The sequence below is a fragment of the Oscarella lobularis genome, chromosome 3 (assembly GCF_947507565.1).
Source record: "Oscarella lobularis chromosome 3, ooOscLobu1.1, whole genome shotgun sequence".
Taxonomy (NCBI): Eukaryota; Metazoa; Porifera; class Homoscleromorpha; order Homosclerophorida; family Oscarellidae; genus Oscarella; species Oscarella lobularis.
This window is the reverse complement of record NC_089177.1, coordinates 2,980,861-2,998,480: the sequence shown is the minus strand read 5'-3', so window position 1 is coordinate 2,998,480 and position 17,620 is coordinate 2,980,861. Positions and strand designations below refer to the sequence as shown.

The following is a 17,620-nucleotide window of genomic DNA, read 5'->3' as shown; positions in this document are numbered from 1 at the left end:
CCATCATCATCCATACATGTAAATCTGACGCGTAAGATATTATTAGAGAGAGGTTCTATACTGTATTAGAAGACAGACGTTTGACACAAAGCGCGCAAGAAAACAACTCAGCGATGAAGTTGCACAGCATACAGCGTCACGTATCATGATAAAGTCGATCGTCACTGCCTCCGGTTGCTAGTACGATTCGTCCGCCGGCCCAGCGACGTAGGACGAAGGGTCAATGTCTTTATCATCAATAGGCTGGTCCAATCCACTGGCAGTGGCTTCGGATCCCGCTCTGTCAAATGAAGCTGATCTGTACACGGGATTGCCAAACTGGGTCGCGCCGCCTATCTCGGCGCGCTTACTGCCCGTTCGTTTCTTGACAATAATAACGGCAGCAACAACAATAACAATAAGTAGAACAACACCCACGGCAAGTACGATCCACGCCCACATTGGTATAGCGCTTCCGTCGCCCGTCGTCGTGTCCGTCTTTCCTATGGAATATGCAGCAATGACAACGTCGTCTATAGCCCAGTTGTCATATCCCGATCCACTGTGGCTCGTCTGCCACCATCGGAATCGCGTCGCATTTGACTGGGCCGCCGATGATAAATCGATCGTTACCGTTTCCGCTACGCGATACGAGCTGTATCCCAAGACTCTAAGCAAATTCCACGTCATTCCGCCATCGGTTGAATACTGAAGAAGAACGTCTTCGTTTGAGTCGGCAGCTTTGCAACCACCGCTACCAATTCCGATAGAAAATTGAAGATATCTAAAAGAAAACAGGAAATCAAATCGCCGCTGACAAGAACATTCCTCTTCGCTTACGAAGGACCAGGCACGTTAACATCTTTCGTCGCTGCCAATCGAGTACCAGCTGAATTGAAATACATTGACTGCCCACTTCCAATAGTGCCACACGCGGTTGACAAACTGCCGCCGGCAATTACGCTCCATGCGCTGCTGGAAAACTTACCGCCCTCAAAGTCGTCTTCGAGTCGATTGGGAATTGAATTGAGCGACGCTACGCACTTAGGTCCGTTGAACCCAGGATCGCAGTCGCACGTTCCGCCCGGACGGCACGTTCCGTGTCCGGAGCACATCCCCGGACACTCGGCGCCGATGTAGACGTCGCTGAGCGCCCACGACGTCACAGACGTAAACGACGGCTGCTCCCACTTAAAAGCACTGTACGGCGTTTGGGCGGCAGCGGGCAGGGGAATGGTTATTCGGCCCCACGTGCCAAACGTCGGTGAGTCGTACGACGATTTGAGATCATAGCCGTTTGGACAAACGGATCCGTACTTGCAGACGTCGCGAAGAAACGTCGAGATGCTTCCGGAACTTGGAATTCCGGGCGTGTACTGAAGATTCACCGTTTCGGACGCGTTACCGTGACCGCAGCCGACGTCGAGAGTGAATTGAACGAACGAAGTGTTGACGGTAACGTCGAGCGGTTTAGAGGCGATGTAGCGAAGGCCTCCCGCACTGATACTCGAGTCAAAGATCAACGCGTTTGTTCTACCGCAATACAAACCGACGCGGGCGTTGAGATACGCGGTCCACTGCGAGCTAGTGATGTTGGGCGTGAACGTTTCCGAGAGCGATCGGGCGAACGGCAGGTTGCCGCCGATGTAGACGCTGTCGATAGCCCACCCGTCTCTATTCTGACCCGAATTAAACGCCTGCCACCAGCGGAATCGAGTTGCTGCCGTTTGAGCGCTTGCAGGAATTTCATAAACTATTAGGCCAGGACGACCGTTTCCGCGATAGGACGCATAGGAGACGATGTAGCCGGTTGTCCACTGAGCGCCGGCGTTGGTTGAATACTGAAGAACGACGCTTTCCAACGTTTGAGACGGATAGCTGCATTGACCGCTGCTACTCAATCCCATCCGAACAAAGAAGGAAAGGAATCTAAGAGGAGAGAAATTTCCACACTTTATTTTACTAATGACTCTTTCTTCTCACGTTGCCGTTCTAAGGTCCATGTCCTTCGTTTCGGCGGCGCGATGTCCAGCTCTCGTGAAATACAGGCTGTTTCCGCTAGCAAGAACGCCACAAGTCGTGCCGATTGCACCGCCCTCGTACGAAGCCCAATTCTTCTTCAAACTCGCCTCGTTTTCAAACGATTCAAGCAGCTCCGTGGCCAACGGAGCCGTCGGTTGGCAATCTACGCCACCGAATCCGGCGTCGCAATCGCACACCAAACCCGTACGAGTGGCATTGCTACGACACTGGCCGTGACCACTGCACAAATTCGGACAGGCGGCACCGATATACACGTTATCGATAGCCCAAGTGAAATCGCTCGAATAAGACGGCTGGTACCAGCGAAAGCGAGTTTGACTAGAAATACAGTAACATGCCGAAGAGATTTTCTCGCGCATCGCTGCTTACTTTGAGACGGTGGCGTCGGGAAGAGAAACGATGACGCGCTTCCAATAGCGATAGAGACCAGCCCTGAAAGACGACTGGTCCGTCAAGGCTGATGATATCGTCGTCCACGTCGCGCCGTGATTGAGCGAGTACTGCAATTGAACGTTGTACCGATCGGAGAAGAAGTTGGAACCGCAGCCAATGTTCAAATTGAAAATGACGTAGGCATCGGCAAAGACGCGGAGATCGCGCGTCGTCACGTATCGCAGTCCGACGTTGCCGGAAAAGACGAGCGCATCTCCATCGCCACTCTGACAGTACGATCGAACGACGCCGTTCGGGTAAAACAACCAATTGCCGTCGTCAATGGGATCAAAGGCTTCTTCCAGTATAACGCTCGGCGTTGACTGTCCACCGATGAAGACATTTCCCAAGACCCATTCGTCTCTGTTGAGGCCTTGGTTGCGAGGCTGCCACCAGCGGAATCGCGTCGCTTTTGATTGAGCGCCTGTCGGCAATTCGATGACAATGTGAGCCGGGATCGTATATCCGTTGTATGCCAAGTTTTTGAGCAGTTGCCACGTGAGTCCGCCGTCGTTGGAGTGATGAACAAGAACGCCTTCGTCGACGGAGTCGACGCGATTGCACGACGAATCCCTCGACGAATAGGTGCCAATGCGAATTTCAAATTCAACTCGCTCTACGGACGTCGTATCGAGATCGATGGAGATCAATTGACGAGGACCGACTTGAGAGAAAAGTAGTGCTGTAGGACCAGCAACTAAAAAAGAAAATAGATAGATGTGTATAGACAAGAGACGTATCATTTTCCTTACGTCCGACTGAGCCGCATCGTACCGGTTGGGTACCGGTTACCCCTTGAGAGAGAAGCCACTTCTTTGAGTCAAGAGGAAGACTGGTGGAGAATGAGTCCTTAAGTTCTGTCACGTAGTTTTCTATCGGTGTCTCGCATTGGGCACCAGTAAAGTCGGGATCGCATCTAAGAGTTGAGCAATCTAATAAACTTACTAATCAAAAATATGTCAATGCTTACAGGCAACTTCCAGGCATACACTTTCCACGACCGCTACATCTCATAGGACAAGAATGGCCAATAAAGACTACGGAGAAAGAATAAGTATGAACTACAACGCAGGAAAATCGTACCGTTGTCTATCGCCCACGGTCCCAGCCCAGACTCTGATCGATGCCATCGGAACTGGGTGGCCGATGTGACGGCCTCCGATGGCAACGCAATTGTGACTCGCTGCCACCTTTGTAATAAATAATATTTAAGCCACGATTCGAAATCAGTCTTAGTACCCTCCAGTGCTGTAGTAGACGGACGCTTTCTGAAAGTAGCTGATGTTAAAGCAGGATCCCGGCACGCAGTCCTCTAGTACAGAACGCCACGTCGACGAAGATCCGTCTAGTGCCACGAAATCAAAAGAGACACTAATGCAAGACACTGTAGCCAATTGACAAGCGCAATTATCTTTTCTATTAACCTTCCGCTTTGGCTTGACGCGTACTGTCCGCAGCCGACATTAATGTCAAATTGAGCGACGTACTCAGCGTGATCTATCTGTTGAAGAAATGTGATCGAATCGATGGACCAAACATCTGTGCTAGCGCCGTCGTTGCTCTGTTGCATCCAGCGGAAACGAGTCGCTGGAGACTGAGCCGCAGATGGAACGACTTCCGATACAAATTGAGGATCCTTTTACAGACAAAAGAAAATTGAAACAAGAAAACCGGTTTTCACACTGCAATACCTTATACTGATCAAACTGGTAAACTACCCAGCTCGTCCAACTGACGCCGCCATCCGTAGAGTAACTCAAAAACACGCTTTCGTCGTATTGTTCAGCATTGTCACAGAATTGATTCTTCAAGGGATTACCGCCTTACCAAAACAAAAAATAAAGTGAGTGTGAGCCCTTTGAAGGTTCTGTAGGATACCAATTAGAAGATAGAATGTAAGTCGATTTGAAACGGTGGTGTCTACGTCGTTTGTAATGAGCTCGCGCTTGCCGCGTTGATCAAAAACAAGAGCTGAGCCTGTATTGACGGTACCGCATCGAGTCGACAAAGCACCTCCTTTGACAGTCCAGCTAAATCGATGACGGGTGAGGTCTGATTTTCCTGACTAGTTCATTCCTACCTGCTAGGAACAGACGAGTCTAGAGACTCGTTGATTTGAATGTACGGCAACACGGACACCGATTGGACTTTCGTCACGGCGTTTTCCTGAACAGAAGACGCTCCGCTAAAGTAGAGTGTTTGCCCACCGTTCCGGCCGCATTTTCCAGCCGCAGCTTGACCGCCGGTAGTGAAGAGCCATTTGTCTTCCGTCAAAGGCTCAAAGCTGGAGAGAAAAAATCAAAGAAAAGAACAACACGCTTGCGCAAACTCACTCTTCAACAAACTCCGTTTCGTTTCCGGCAGTGAATCCGCTAATGTATAAATCGTCGATGGCCCACGCCGAAACGCCAATCGTAGAGAAAAAACCATATTGGAAGAAGCGGAAGCGAGTCGACAAAGTCCGAGCAGCTGCAGGAACAGGAACATTCATGACCGTTGCCGTCCGATGATATTGATAAAAATTCCTGAAACGAGACTCATTGCGTGATCCTTATGATTTGAATTTCTTACGTCATCGCTTTGAGATTCGTCCATGATACACCTCCGTCGAGTGAGTACTGAACTGCCATGACTTGGGAGTAGGAATAGGATGCCCGACAGGAGCTTGAAAATGAAAATGACAGTCCTTGGATGTAGGTAAACTGAATAAACTTGACGTTGGTCGCGTTCATGTCCACCGTCACCAGCTCTCGCTCGCCGAGCTGGTTGAACACAAGTGCGTTGTCTGACGACAGCACGCCGCAATCTTTTGAAACGCTGCCGCCTTGGACGGTAAGGAAAGTGCCAGGAGCGGGGTCAGCATCAAATCGTTCCTGCGATACGATTTACTGTAGCTCTGAGGAATGTTTTGTTTGAGCGACTCACTTTGATTTCTGTCGGTCTTGACGTCGAAATGACGTTGCATTGAGGTCCACTGTATCCGCTATCGCAAACGCACTTGGCGTTGGAATCGCAGTGACCATGTCCGTTGCACAGATTCGGACAACCTTCGCCGATGTAGACGTTGTCAATTGCCCAATCGTACGAGTACGAACCTAGAAGAGTATGAAATTATAAGGAAAATCAAGAATAGTCCTCTTCACGGCGTACTATATGACGCAGCCCAGCGCAGTTGGACCGACTGCGATGGGATCAATTGTGTATTCTTGAACGGTAGAGTGACCCGATTCCATTTGCTTCTCAAGCCCGAACGATAGAAGGAATCTCGCCTACACAAGAATAGAAATGCCAAATAAAAGACATTACGACTATGATGTTACCTGTAGGTACAGTTGAATTGACTGGGATGACAACCGTTGTCCAAGATTACCCAATAATTTCCCCTGTTTGTCGAATATTGGAGAGTGACCATTGCCGCTGACGAAGGCGACTTTTCCTTTCCGCAGTCGACGACGATGTCAAACTGGATAAACGACGACGAAGATAGGACAACGCTCGACGTCGACAAGAAACGAGAAGCGGAAGAAGGCGGCGGAAAATGAAGCGATTTCGTCGGCGAAGAGCAGAACGACTCTACTTTCGAATTGGGATGGAACTTCCACAGATCATTGCTATTGCTGTCAAAAGAAGAAACAAAGCACGCACATGAACACCGTTTCCCCCAATCCAGTGACAACTTTTACCTTATCGGCTCAAACGAGTCAAAAAACGGGAAGCTGCTGAAAACCGAATCAATGTATACATCGTCAATTGACCACACGTCTTGACCCGTTCCACTAGCGGTCGCTTGATACCAGCGAATGCGAGTTGAACTCGTTTTTGCTGCACTGGGTATTGTATAGTAATAAGTCTGACGATAAGTCAAAGTGATGGTCTGCATGAGCGTCCATAAGGCGCCGCCGTCAAGCGAATACTGAACGACGAAGCGTTCTTGACTGCTGCTGAAAAATCCGCAGTATTGGAAAGTGAACTCGAGCGTCGTCGCTGAGGTCAAATCCAAGTCGACCGTCTCCAAAATGCGTGAACGGCCGATACTATACATGAAAGACATGTGAACACACATTTCTCTCCAGCGGCTGCTCTTACTTGAATATTCCAGCTCTGCCCGACGAAACGACGCCGCACGTCGTCCCAATCGTTAGACCTCCAACCCACGCCCACTTCGAACTTGACAAATCGTCCTCGAACATTTCCCTGAAATACGCTGGCGTCGGCGTGGAGGGAGTCTGGCACGCTTTTCCAGAATAGCCCGAATCGCAGACACAAGTACCTAAATAAATAAATAAAGTAGTCAGTCGCACTCTCGCGCCTCCGAAATCTCAACTGACCGCAGACGCAGTATCCCCATTTTCCGTCTTGGTCATAATTCGCCGTCGTCGAGCACCACAGCTCGCCTTCGCGATAGTCGCCCGTGCACGCATTATACGCCGTACCGTTTCGACTGAACGGAAAAACGCACGACTCGCCGTCGGCCGTTCCACCGCAAACAACAGTCTGATTCCGACTCTCCGTACACCTACCGTGTCCGTGACAATTTTTCGGACAGCGAAGGCCAACGTAAACGTTATCGATGCTCCAGTCGGTATTCGCCGTCACGCTTGCCTGCCTCCATCGCAATTCCGTTTGACTCGTCTTAATGCTACTGGGTATCAATATTTGCATGCGCTTCCAGCTGGTAAAGAGAACAGACTGATACGAACTTGAACCCTATGAAGAAACAGAAGCATACATATATACGCACAGTTGGGTCAAAAACTTTTCAAACTGATGCGTGGTGGCTTACAAGTGTTCCGCTGCAGAAAGACGACGTGCTCGGGTAGCAAGGTGCCAGCACCGGATTCCATGATAAGCCGTAGTCGTTTGAGTATTCAACCCGAACGTCGTAGCTGGACGACGATTGCACGTACGGAAAGCCTCCCATGTACAAGTCAAATTGAATGACAAAATCTCGCTCGACTCCAATAAGACGACTATTATTCCCGACAAATCCGATGTGGTTCAACGACCATTCGTCAAATCCCCTGCCGCTGTTATCTAGCTGTCGCCAGCGAATAGCCGTGCTCGTTGTTCTAGCGGCAATAGGCAGTGCGACGCTTACGGATTTGGCTGCTTGATACCCTGTTAAAATCAAGGAAACATTTAGAGAGATCTTCAAAACTTTTCTGTTCAGTACTCACCGTTGTAGGCAAGCGTTTGCAACAACGTAAAGACCGTACTGCCCAACGGAGAATACTCAACAACAACATCTTCGCCCCCGTCGGCTGATTCACAGCCACTGCCTCCAATAACAATGTAAAATGTGAGCGTCCTGACGAGAGAAGTAAATATACATGCTGGCTCCAGAAGGTGGTCGACACTTACAGCGCAGCTCGCAAGTCCAACCGAGCAGTCTCAATATTTCGGCTGCCGGATGAAGTAAAAAATGCTTGGTACGTTCCATACGCTTTGCAATCCGCATAATTTGTGATCGTTCCCCCTGTGATTGATTTCCACTTGCTCTGTCCCCTGAAACGAAGAACATCAAATCGTTCCAATTCGCCTTCGCTTCTGCCTTACCCAAACATTTGCCCGCCGACAAAGTCTGCCGGGAATGATACAGCCGGAGCCGGCACAAAGTTTGAAGGCGATTGAGAGAGAGAGAAGATGATGTAGTTTAGCGACCATTCGTCTCTGTTTGTTCCGCTGTGAGAAAGCTGCCGCCAGCGAATTGCCGTTGAGTTCGTTCTCGCAGCAGAAGGCAACGGAACTTGAACAAGCGCCGGCGACGTGTAAGCTAAGGTGATGAATTAGAGCATTTGACTGGAGAAGTTCGTGCTGCTCGTACCGTTGTAATTGAGAGTGTAAAATGTGGTAAACGACCAACTTCCTGAAAGTTTATATTCCATCACGACGCTCTCGCCACTGTTTGCTAATTCACAGCCGCTGCCACCGAGAACAAACCAAAACGTAATCGATCTGTGATTAGAGACAAAAACAGTTTTAAAAAGGTATTTCTCTTGAAATTTGATCCTCACGTGACGTAGCGCAAATCCAACGACGCCGTCGTGATGTAACGCACTCCGCTGTACCTGAAAAACGCCTGATACGACGATCCGTACGCCCTGCAATCGGCAGCGGTCGTGATCGTTCCTCCCGCTATACTGGCCCACACAGATGCGCCACTAGAAAAAAGAAAATTGACCGTTTCTCTCGTTCAGCGTACGGACTGCAGTTCCCCTCACCCAAACGTCGTCGACGACGAAAAATCTCGAGGAAAGTTAAGCTGATTTATGGGTGTAGGACCCGCCAGATTATTGCTGGAGATGACAATTTGATTCAATGACCACTCGTCCGTACTGCTTCCACTGTGCTGATCCTGTCGCCATCGGATCATCGTGCTGGCGGTTTTCGCTCCGGATGGCAGTGAAATCGTCACCTGACCAGCTGATGAATACGCTAAAAATAATAATGACCGGATAGTAATGTGAAGGATGCAATATGAAAGACGAACAGCCAGCGATGATAGTGCGCAGATTTCTGTAGAAAAAGCTTCCCGACGGGGCATATTCGACAATGATATGCTCTCCCGAATCTGCCTGTTCGCATCCGTTGTAGCCACTTCCAATAATGATATAAAACGACAGCGTGCTAGAAATAGAAAACGAAGGTCAATCGAATGAGGGACTCGGAGTATATACGACGACATTCTTACGTGGCCCGGCTCAGATCAATGCGCTTTGTCGTAAGAGCACGCGTACCGGCTTGATTGAAGAAGGCTTGATAGGTTCCGTACGCTCTGCAGTCGGCAAGAGACGTGATTGATCCACCTTGAATTGATTGCCAGAGAGACGACGAAGAACTGAAACAAACACCAATTTCTAGTCTAAATCAATGACTATTGCAAAGCTTCACACTCACCCGATAAATCGATTTGTGTCGAAATTTGCTGAAAAGAGGTTTCCGCTGGGCGTGACTCCCGAATTGGGAACCGACACCGAATTGGTGCCGTTCACCCTCACATTATTCAACGTCCACGTGTCCAAGTTCACTCCCGAATTCGAGAGCTGACGCCATCGCAGCGCCGTCTTTGATGTCTTCGCACCCGACGGCAATGCAACGGTCACCAACGACGGCACAGTCGCTAAAAACATCCATAATTCAATCAATAAAGACGTCGCTCGCTTCAACTATTTCTAGGGTCCGTGCTTCAACTCACTATTGTAACTGACAGTATAAAAGGACTGAAACGAACTGTTTCCCGACGGCGCATACTCAACGACGACGTCTTCGCCCGAATCGGAAGCGTCGCAGCCATTGCTAGTGTTGCCGAACGAAATCCAAAAGCTCACCATACTGCAAAGAAGAAATTAAATTACACGACGGATTCGCCGAGGATGGGAAGCCAGAGCGTACTCAGCTTGAGTGAAGTCAAATTGTTTTGTCGTAATCTGTCGAGTTCCTAAGCTGGCGAAATAAGCCTGGTATTGTCCGTAGGCTTTGCAGGATGGCGAAGTGGTGATGTTGCCTCCCGTTATGTTCGCCCATACCGTACTTGACGAACTGAAATGTTTAGCGTCATGCGTCGTTTCAGAGCAGGGTAGATTAAATCTACTCTCACCCGATGGCCTGCGAGTCGTCAAAATTTGACGTCAGTAGCGTTACTTCTGCTTCGACTTCAGCTACAGACGTCGTCGAAAGATTAAGAGGAACGGTGTTGGCAAATCGGCCAATCGACGTCGGAGAAGTCGTCTGGTTGAAAACGAGAGCGTTGCCGCTGTCGTTTCGACCAAAGACCTATATAATACCGGTAATGAATCCAAAACTCCCGTTGAATCTAACTAAATCGTGACCAATCTCACCCCTGTCAATGATCCAGGACGAGAAAGCCAATTGCAGTCGTGCAATGGATCGAAAGTCTCTTGAATGTACTGAGGCGGCTTTTCGTTTATGACGAAATTGTCAACGGTCCACACTTGACTGCCCAGCCCGCTGAACGCCGAGTCTTGACTAATTCGAAATCGCACTTTGCTTGTTTGAAGGGACTGGGGTATTTGATAAACAACGTGAAGAGCAGTCGACGTCACCCTGGCCAACGAATAAAAAATCTTCACATATTTGTACTTACTACATTCTCTCCTTTACGTTATGTTTTTTGCCACGGTAAAGGAGTCGTTATTGAGTGAATATTCAATCTGAGCCTGAACATCGCCCGTCGTTCCGGGATACGGACAAGTAATCGTGTCAAATTGAATCGCATTGGCCGCTGTTGCTGTCAGCGAGTGCGTAGTCTAAGAGAAAAAACAATTAATTTTCCCTACGCGCTCTCTTCGAAATCTCCATTACCAGCATTCGTGACGCATCTGCCGTAGTTCCAAAGATGGCCGATTTTCCCGATAGGGTTCCTTTGTTGGAGCATGTTGCCTGAACAAGAACTCCGTTGCCCGTTGTCAACGTCCTAAATTGAACCCGATTCATTCGAAACTTTGTCAACAAAATTAATCAATAAACCATTTTCTTGAGTCTGGGAAACTTCCCGGCGTTGCATCAAAATCGTCAATGAAGAGAATTCCCTGCTTGGCGCAATCTGCAGACAAAAAAATCGTGAATGGTTTATTCGCCCGAGAAAAATCCGTGACCCCGTGGAACTCCAAGCGTTAGCAGAGAATTTTACTCGCGAGAGGCGTACTGCGCAGCCAAAACGCAGAGCAAGGCTCGGTGTGGCTCCACAGCGTGAGAGGAAACGATCACGAAAACGTGGGTCACGCAGTCCCATAGCTGCCCCTTATACCCCGGCCTGCCTATGCGATCGGACTCCACTAGAGGTCGAAGTCGATCGTGCGCTTTTTACCAGGCGGGAATTAACAGTGCATAAAAGGTTACATACATATACATACTCGAAGCGTCTACGTGACGATAGAGCAACTCCTGCGTCAGTAGAAGCGTCCAAAGGCTTGCGAAGAGCACATTCATTGCACTTTTTCCTCCGCGCTGAAGCGCAATTTAACCCCAAAGCTGTCTTCCGCTTAGATGAAGGATTGCGCGAGCCAGCTAGATCCGCCGGAGTCCAGTGCCGGACCTAGCTGACGGGTTTAACAGCCAATCATGGAGCCGTATCACACATTTCTACGGATTCGTGGCAGGATGTGTGCACTTTTCCGTCATTCTGCGATGACGCATCGTGATAGGAAAGATGACCGCAACGGTGGAGATGGCCTAATTCGCGAGATTCAGACAAGTTTGGCCCAAGACTAACTCGGTACTTTGCGATGTCTGAATCTCGCCTTCCCACCACGATGCGTCATCGGAATGACGGAAAAAGCACACATCCTGCCACGCCAGCAGAATACGTCAATGGACTCAGCTGCACCCAGCTGGACGTTTCGAGCAAGAGACGAAGTCTAGGCGGTGCGCACAGCTTGTTTAAAGAAGCTGTGTCGCTCAGACGGTAGACGTTTAGCTATTCAATGACTACGTAACAACAAGGTATACCTTTCAGTGCCAGAGACAACAGCATTAGTCACAAATGTGGCAAACCAACTTTTCTAAACTGCTCCTTCTGAGGCAATGCTTTCAGCAGCATGAAGCACCCAAGCATCGCAAATTTTTCTGTTGGATACAGTAAGCTAGTACGTATCAACAACAACGCTTCTGATCTCTGTACTTGTTAAAAGAGTCTTGCCGCACTTAACCAAATATGAATTCAAATAGTTGACGTGCAACCTGAACCTTTTTTGTCATTCAGCCTTTGCTTTGTTCGTAAACATAATCACGCAGTCCGTCAGTGAAAAGAAACAGAGAAATCGACACCAAGCAGGCGTTACCGAGCACACTTGCCTTATTTAGCGACCATTAGGTATTTGTTCAAATACGTTTTAGCGGATTTCATCTTTGATCTGTCGGCGCGTTTTTTCTAAAAATACCATATTGGATGCAGGAAAGAAACAGTTTTCCTTTCTCAAATAACTTCTGCAGCCTAGTGTGCCCAGAGATGTGCCCTATGTACCTTGTAGTATTCCCAAAACTTCTCCTCTTCAACAATCTGCTGTCGTCTTACTTTTGCTCGTTCTTCATTGATTTTCTTTACTTCTGCTTCAATAACACCAGACAATTGAGCTGCCTTGGCCAATACGAGACGAATGCTTTCTAATGACAGATACTCTAGGTAGCAATAGACTATGCTGCACAGACTCACCACGCGTAGCGAGAGTTACGGTGGTGCGTAAAAGCTCACGGTATTGCTCCGATATCCCTGTTGCTACAGTACCGACGCTACATTGTCTTGGAACTCTTGTGACTTCTCCTGAGTCGTCTCCTAATTAACAGTTAAGAAATTCTTCTAAAAGGCTTCCGTATAAAAATTTATGTCAAATATATAATTAACGTAATAAAATGACGTTTTGTCTCTAAACTGGCAGCCATTCTTGCTCTGGTATATCAAGTTTGATTTCCATTTCGGGAAGACAGCTAAAGCAGAAGAAAACACCTGGCACACAATCAAGCCAGTTCACCAATGCTTACATAGTTTTGCGTTGTTGCCTTGCAGGATGGACAGCCATGTCTAGGTCACGAATTTCCGCCTCTAGAATTCTGCACCAACGCACATTGATCTATCAAAATGATATGTTACATGTAGCTCTGACCCTATGTTCTCTTCTATTGTCCTGATATCATCTCTCAGGCCAAACACTTCCCTTCTATGCATTTCAATTTCCTAAAACGGCCCAAATGCTATTTCGCCAAAACGGAACGAACTAGAACTCACTTTTTTCATGGTATTGTTAACCATAGCTTGTTCGGTAACACTAGGATCCATTGCATCCAAAGCGCTCTATACCAGAACAAATACACAGGCAATCATATTTGAAATCCTTAGCTACGTTTGCAGCATCTTTTTCGGTGTTAATCTCGGTCATTTTCTGTTCCTCTGTGCACCTCCTACGTTCTTTCTCAATTATCAGCTTGAGATCAGCAATTACAGACTAAAAGCAGAGCATCTCTTATTATGCACTCAATAAAAGAGCAGGCAAAAGTACCTCATTTGAAACGTTAAGTGCATCAATCTGATGTCTTAGCTCTGCTATTCGTCTCGCTCGTACCGGAAAAACTTTATCCTGATCAGATAGACAATTCTGTGATATGAAGACAATTAGTCCGCTTGAACATACTTTATATTTCCTAAGAAACGTCAACTCGTTTGTTTTTGTGCTCAGTCTTTCTTGCAGCTTGGTCAATTTATCTTCAATGCCTAACGGAGAAACGTCGAAATTAGCTGTTGTGTGCAATGTAGTCACTGACGCTTCAGCTCCTTTGAAGTTTCTTCTGATACTTGGCTATACCTCTCTTTAGCCAACCTCAGGTCTTCCGCAAACTTCCTTTCCACGCCAGATATAGCACTCTAACAATCCGATTTCGCTGCAGTCACTCAAGTTTCTCTCGTCACTTACCCGAAATTTTCCGTATTTTTCCAACAAACCATCAATATCAGAATGCTAAGTACAATACTCTCCCTACAAGGAACAAACTCAATAACGCATCTCTCTCACCACATCTTTTTCCAAAGTTTCAATCTCGTGTCTCAAAGCAACGTTCAATTTCACGCTAAACGAAACGCACTTCCTTTCATCGCACTGCCTATTAAAACTAATAACTAACAGTTCTTCCGAATGAAGACAATATTGAGCTATTGTTTTCTTTCTGCTTCTGATTTGAAACTATGGTTTTTTCGTCAGTTCTACAGGCTACAATGTCGCCATCGTTTTACTCTCAATAGTTTTATCTGAGCAGCTGCGCCGTCTGGTTGATGATCATCCGCTTTCGACCGATGAAATCGAGCCTTTCTGCTTGAGTCGTCGTTTCCACCGGGTCTGGGATTCTGAAACGTTCCGGGATGTGGAAAGGAAGAGCTAGAAGCGATTTTTCTGGCTCCCCTAATGTAAGAAACTAGACTTTATGGTGACAAAGTCAGAACGTAGCGGTTTACTTCGACGCGAGAGCTCGCGGAGAACGCCTCCTTTCCCATTGACTATAGTCGTCATAAGAGACGGTGAGATCTCGACTCGGTACGCCTTCGTTCCAGGATACAGCCATACTCGTCCTCCTTGACAACCGAAAAGTCTAAACGCACGCTCGACGAGTGGCCCGGATTAACCAAAACATGCCTGTAAGAGCAGAGGCAAATTAGACCCTCTTTTATGACGAGACCGAGACTTTCTTCAGTCTAAAAAGCCGACCAAGGGAAAGAAAGAAATAGTAGAAGCAAATAAGCAAACTCTGAGCTTCTACTTCAGGATAAGCATGGCAGCGAACGTAATCAAAAAGAATTCGTAGTGACACAAGTGTCTACTCTGCTCTCGGGCACAGGCTGTTTACGTTCTCATTCGAATGCTACTGATGTACGACTCTTTCTCCCTTTTCCATTGGGTTAGCACTAGCTAATACAGAATATGTACACCGTCATATTTTTTCATCAGTTTGGCTTGGCGGGTTTTATCGTTGCCCACGGAGGCGGTAACTATCTGCTGCAAGCCATCTCGAGATCAACGTATTCCGAAGCCGGGGTTCTGATTCAAGCTGGCATGGATCTCAACATGGGAGGAGGATTACCAGAGTAAAAAAAAGGAAGAGTTCAGTTCATGCGTATACTGCACCCATTCCATTAGATACTGCAAGGACATTGTCATCTTTGCTACTGGCATACAGGGTCTCACCATCATATCAGACGTCTTCTGGCTGCTCATATTTCTTGTGAGTGATTTGAGTACCGCTGCTTTTGATGTGAACCATTGATTCGTTATCTCTCCCAAGGTCCCTGTCTATATTGTGTATTCGCTGTGGACGCCTCTGATTCAGCCGTGGTTGACGGCCGGTTCCCAGCCGCTCGATGAACCTGACTCAAAAGCAGCAAAGAAAATGGCAAGACGAGAACGAAGGCAACAACAAGGGAGAATCGTATACAAATAAGAATTTGTAGTTGAATGTGAATGAATGAAAACATTCATTCACCTTTTGCGTAGCAGCTGTTTAAATTAATTAATCAATCAATCGTTTTCTCCCGCACCTCTAAAGGCTTATGAAAGGCAAACACTATGTAGAGACCTAAAAAGGCTCTGGCTCACAAACAGCTTTCACTTTCTCTTGTAACGTACCTATAGCTTCCCATTGGTCCTCACTGATTGTGCCCTGTCAAAAACACTCACTCATACTGCAATATCTATGCTGCCCAAGTCTTAGCTTACAAAAGTATTGCGGCCTTCGTCTCTCGTTTCTAGCGCTTCCATTGAATGGAGCAGGCGAAGATTCGATTTCATGTGCGTTTCAAAAAAGTCGTGAAAGGGCGTCTCGAGAACGCAGTTCATCCCGTATTCCTCTTTGAGTATTCTAAAAGGAATACGTCGCGGCTCACCGTGCTAAACCGCGTAGCTGTACTCACTTTTCCAATAGAGGAAAATAGATGAGGTACTCGGGCACGTCGACGACTTCCTCCAAATGAAAGTGATACTTGGCACCGAACAGGGGCACCTCATCCAAATTCAACTCCGAATCGGCACTAATGTGATACAGATCATTCCCAAATTTCAAATCCTTAGATTTTCGAAGACGATACCTACTGAAAATTTCACACAAACAAACCGCTGTACGCTTCTCTTCTTACACTATTTCCTGAGCGTTTGGAATCGTGCCTATGAAGTAGCCGCCCGGTCGCACTCTTTCGCACGCGTTGCGTATCATCATCAAGGCCTGCTCTTCGCTCTCGAAACCGTAGTGGAAGGAGAATTGGCAACTGCTCAAGTGAAATCCTTGCTCTCGCACAGTCGCGTCTTCATACAAATCGGCTAGCCTCGTCTGTACAAAAAAATAAAGATACGGCATTGATTAGGTAGAGCCGTTGCTATCTCTCACTCTACTGCAATCGGCCACAATAAACTGAGATGGTATTCTAACGCCTTTGCTTTCCATTCGGGCTTCAGCCTGTTCAACTGACGTCTTAGCAATATCTAGCGAAGTAGGACTTTGATTGAGGTCTGTTTATGATTCTTTTTTCCACTGCTCTGACCTGCCATTGCAAGATAGCCAACTCGTCCCTTTCTCCATTTCAACAGATCGCCGCCCTTGCCGCAGCACAAGTCCAAGACATACGGATTGGAGGGAAGACGATTGAGAACCGCGTTAATCAGTACACTTTTCACCCAATTGTTGAAATTTCGTAGATAAAAGATGGGGCTCTTTCGACGAAAGTCGATACCACGCTCGGGCAACTTATTGTACCACGTTGCCACAGCAGAGGAGGAAGTCCCTGGCTCTTTCTACGAAACTCAAATATATAGAACTGCTTCTATACTATGTCTCCGGCTTTACATCATTGTCTGACAATACTACTGGATTAACATCCTAAAGAGAAGACCCATTGGAAACAGTCATTTATCATAATGCCAGCTTTACATCAGGCTGCACTATTGGGCGATACAAATCCTTAATTTTCTTCTCTAGTGCAAAACACAAAAAAATCCTCGCTCACCCCCACTCGCACCCTGCATTTGTTGACCTACTAATTAATTTGCTCAGATTTTCAAAAAAATTCGCTTTCACTTCAGGATTAAACAACTCGATTTTGACCAATCCCTGCCCACTCAGATTCGGCGTATTCACGCCTTTTTCGAGAACGATTCGTATAATCGCTTCGCGACCCATCAATTCGAGTGCGATTCGCGTAGCGTCCTGCGAGCTCGCGCTCGCTGCGTAGTTGTTCGTGACGAGCAGGGCAACGACGCAGCTCTCCGCGAGGCAACGATTTAGATTCGATAGCGCCGCGTCTTTGTCTCCTTTTGCCTCGTAGTCGCGCCACGAAAAGCAGAGTTTCAGACCGCGATCGTCTTCGAGTTGCGGAATCAGTTTGCGCTTTACGTAGTCCGTATCGGCGCTGCTGTGTACGACGAACGAGTGATAGAGCTTGCCGTGCGGCAAGGGATCCATTTTCGTAGCGTGCGCTCTGCGCGCGAATTCACGCGTGTACTGTACCGCGTGTACAGCAGTGTACAGCGGATACCTAGATTCAGAGAAACGAGTCTTCTCCAGTCGATCATGATCGCAAGCAAACCACGAGGAGCCGCCATTTTTAGCGCCTAAACCACGTTCGGAGTACGTGGACAATTGGCGCGAATTTTTCCTCAACCAACCAGCGATCCGTTGC

At 47.6% G+C, this 17,620-nt stretch overlaps 4 protein-coding genes across 5 annotated transcripts; 1 reads left to right on the top strand and 3 right to left on the bottom strand.

Annotated features, from left to right (window-relative positions):
• Positions 1–32: 32 nt before the first annotated feature.
• LOC136184680 (reelin-like) lies at positions 33–11,499 on the bottom strand. Its single transcript, XM_065971605.1, has 38 exons — positions 11,328–11,499; positions 10,942–11,017; positions 10,777–10,888; positions 10,576–10,721; positions 10,293–10,518; positions 10,052–10,227; positions 9,847–9,993; positions 9,650–9,786; positions 9,352–9,574; positions 9,146–9,292; positions 8,945–9,081; positions 8,676–8,889; positions 8,469–8,615; positions 8,279–8,409; positions 8,011–8,227; positions 7,816–7,959; positions 7,632–7,762; positions 7,238–7,572; positions 6,783–7,161; positions 6,541–6,724; positions 6,138–6,488; positions 5,775–6,071; positions 5,605–5,723; positions 5,380–5,549; positions 5,026–5,327; positions 4,788–4,979; positions 4,535–4,738; positions 4,333–4,484; positions 4,146–4,276; positions 3,879–4,090; positions 3,694–3,825; positions 3,538–3,644; positions 3,425–3,491; positions 3,207–3,370; positions 2,392–3,151; positions 1,963–2,340; positions 820–1,908; positions 33–763 (listed from the first exon to the last, which is right to left on the bottom strand). Exons 1-38 carry the CDS (start codon positions 11,401–11,403, stop codon positions 178–180), a joined length of 8,898 nt encoding a protein of 2,965 aa, XP_065827677.1. The 5' UTR covers positions 11,404–11,499; the 3' UTR covers positions 33–177.
• Positions 11,500–11,702: 203 nt separating this feature from the next.
• On the bottom strand, positions 11,703–14,543 carry LOC136184696 (uncharacterized protein C20orf96-like). 2 transcript variants are annotated; one of them, XM_065971629.1, is made up of 16 exons: positions 14,414–14,543; positions 14,195–14,360; positions 14,086–14,144; positions 13,977–14,031; positions 13,878–13,922; positions 13,729–13,828; positions 13,599–13,678; positions 13,467–13,544; positions 13,311–13,412; positions 13,196–13,261; positions 13,074–13,144; positions 12,952–13,020; positions 12,626–12,897; positions 12,488–12,576; positions 12,095–12,428; positions 11,704–12,039 (listed from the first exon to the last, which is right to left on the bottom strand). In XM_065971629.1, exons 1-13 carry the CDS (start codon positions 14,518–14,520, stop codon positions 12,837–12,839), a joined length of 1,059 nt encoding a protein of 352 aa, XP_065827701.1. In that variant the 5' UTR covers positions 14,521–14,543; the 3' UTR covers positions 11,704–12,039; positions 12,095–12,428; positions 12,488–12,576; positions 12,626–12,836. The 2 variants fall into 2 exon arrangements, with proteins under 2 accessions (XP_065827699.1, XP_065827701.1); XM_065971627.1 differs by having other exon boundaries at positions 11,703–12,039; positions 12,095–12,576.
• A 32-nt stretch (positions 14,544–14,575) lies between these two features.
• Positions 14,576–15,505, top strand: LOC136184706 (transmembrane protein 208-like). The gene is made up of 6 exons (XM_065971641.1): positions 14,576–14,593; positions 14,650–14,739; positions 14,794–14,853; positions 14,904–15,040; positions 15,093–15,177; positions 15,238–15,505. Exons 1-6 carry the CDS (start codon positions 14,588–14,590, stop codon positions 15,391–15,393), a joined length of 534 nt encoding a protein of 177 aa, XP_065827713.1. The 5' UTR covers positions 14,576–14,587; the 3' UTR covers positions 15,394–15,505.
• LOC136184689 (mRNA cap guanine-N7 methyltransferase-like) lies at positions 15,358–17,406 on the bottom strand. The gene is made up of 10 exons (XM_065971613.1): positions 16,980–17,406; positions 16,873–16,916; positions 16,789–16,821; positions 16,487–16,736; positions 16,333–16,427; positions 16,085–16,275; positions 15,863–16,036; positions 15,669–15,810; positions 15,579–15,612; positions 15,358–15,528 (listed from the first exon to the last, which is right to left on the bottom strand). Exons 1-10 carry the CDS (start codon positions 17,401–17,403, stop codon positions 15,467–15,469), a joined length of 1,449 nt encoding a protein of 482 aa, XP_065827685.1. The 5' UTR covers positions 17,404–17,406; the 3' UTR covers positions 15,358–15,466.
• Between the last annotated feature and the right edge of the window lie 214 nt (positions 17,407–17,620).

Bases quoted from the DNA above. Each gene is read 5' to 3' on its own strand.
- LOC136184680 (XM_065971605.1), bottom strand. From the start codon at position 11,403: ATGAATGTGCTCTTCGCAAGCCTTTGGACGCTTCTACTGACGCAGGAG. The intron at 7,960-8,010 runs GTAAGGCAGAAG...TCTTCGTTTCAG, and splicing joins GTCGGCGGGCAAATGTTTGG to GGGACAGAGCAAGTGGAAAT. The intron at 3,492-3,537 runs GTACGATTTTCC...CTTTCTCCGTAG, and splicing joins ACCGTGGGCGATAGACAACG to TCTTTATTGGCCATTCTTGT.
- LOC136184696 (XM_065971627.1), bottom strand. From the start codon at position 14,520: ATGGCTGTATCCTGGAACGAAGGCGTACCGAGTCGAGATCTCACCGTC. The intron at 13,545-13,598 runs GTATGTTCAAGC...CTATCTGATCAG, and splicing joins CGTTTCTTAGGAAATATAAA to GATAAAGTTTTTCCGGTACG. The intron at 12,898-12,951 runs GTAAGCATTGGT...CTTCTGCTTTAG, and splicing joins AGGCAACAACGCAAAACTAT to CTGTCTTCCCGAAATGGAAA.
- LOC136184706 (XM_065971641.1), top strand. The intron at 14,740-14,793 runs GTAATCAAAAAG...TCTCGGGCACAG, and splicing joins GGATAAGCATGGCAGCGAAC to GCTGTTTACGTTCTCATTCG. The intron at 14,854-14,903 runs GTTAGCACTAGC...TTTTTTCATCAG, and splicing joins CTTTCTCCCTTTTCCATTGG to TTTGGCTTGGCGGGTTTTAT.
- LOC136184689 (XM_065971613.1), bottom strand. From the start codon at position 17,403: ATGGATCCCTTGCCGCACGGCAAGCTCTATCACTCGTTCGTCGTACAC. The intron at 16,737-16,788 runs GTAAAGCCGGAG...TGAGTTTCGTAG, and splicing joins TAGTATTGTCAGACAATGAT to AAAGAGCCAGGGACTTCCTC. The intron at 16,037-16,084 runs GTAAGAAGAGAA...AATTTTCAGTAG, and splicing joins CCAAACGCTCAGGAAATAGT to GTATCGTCTTCGAAAATCTA.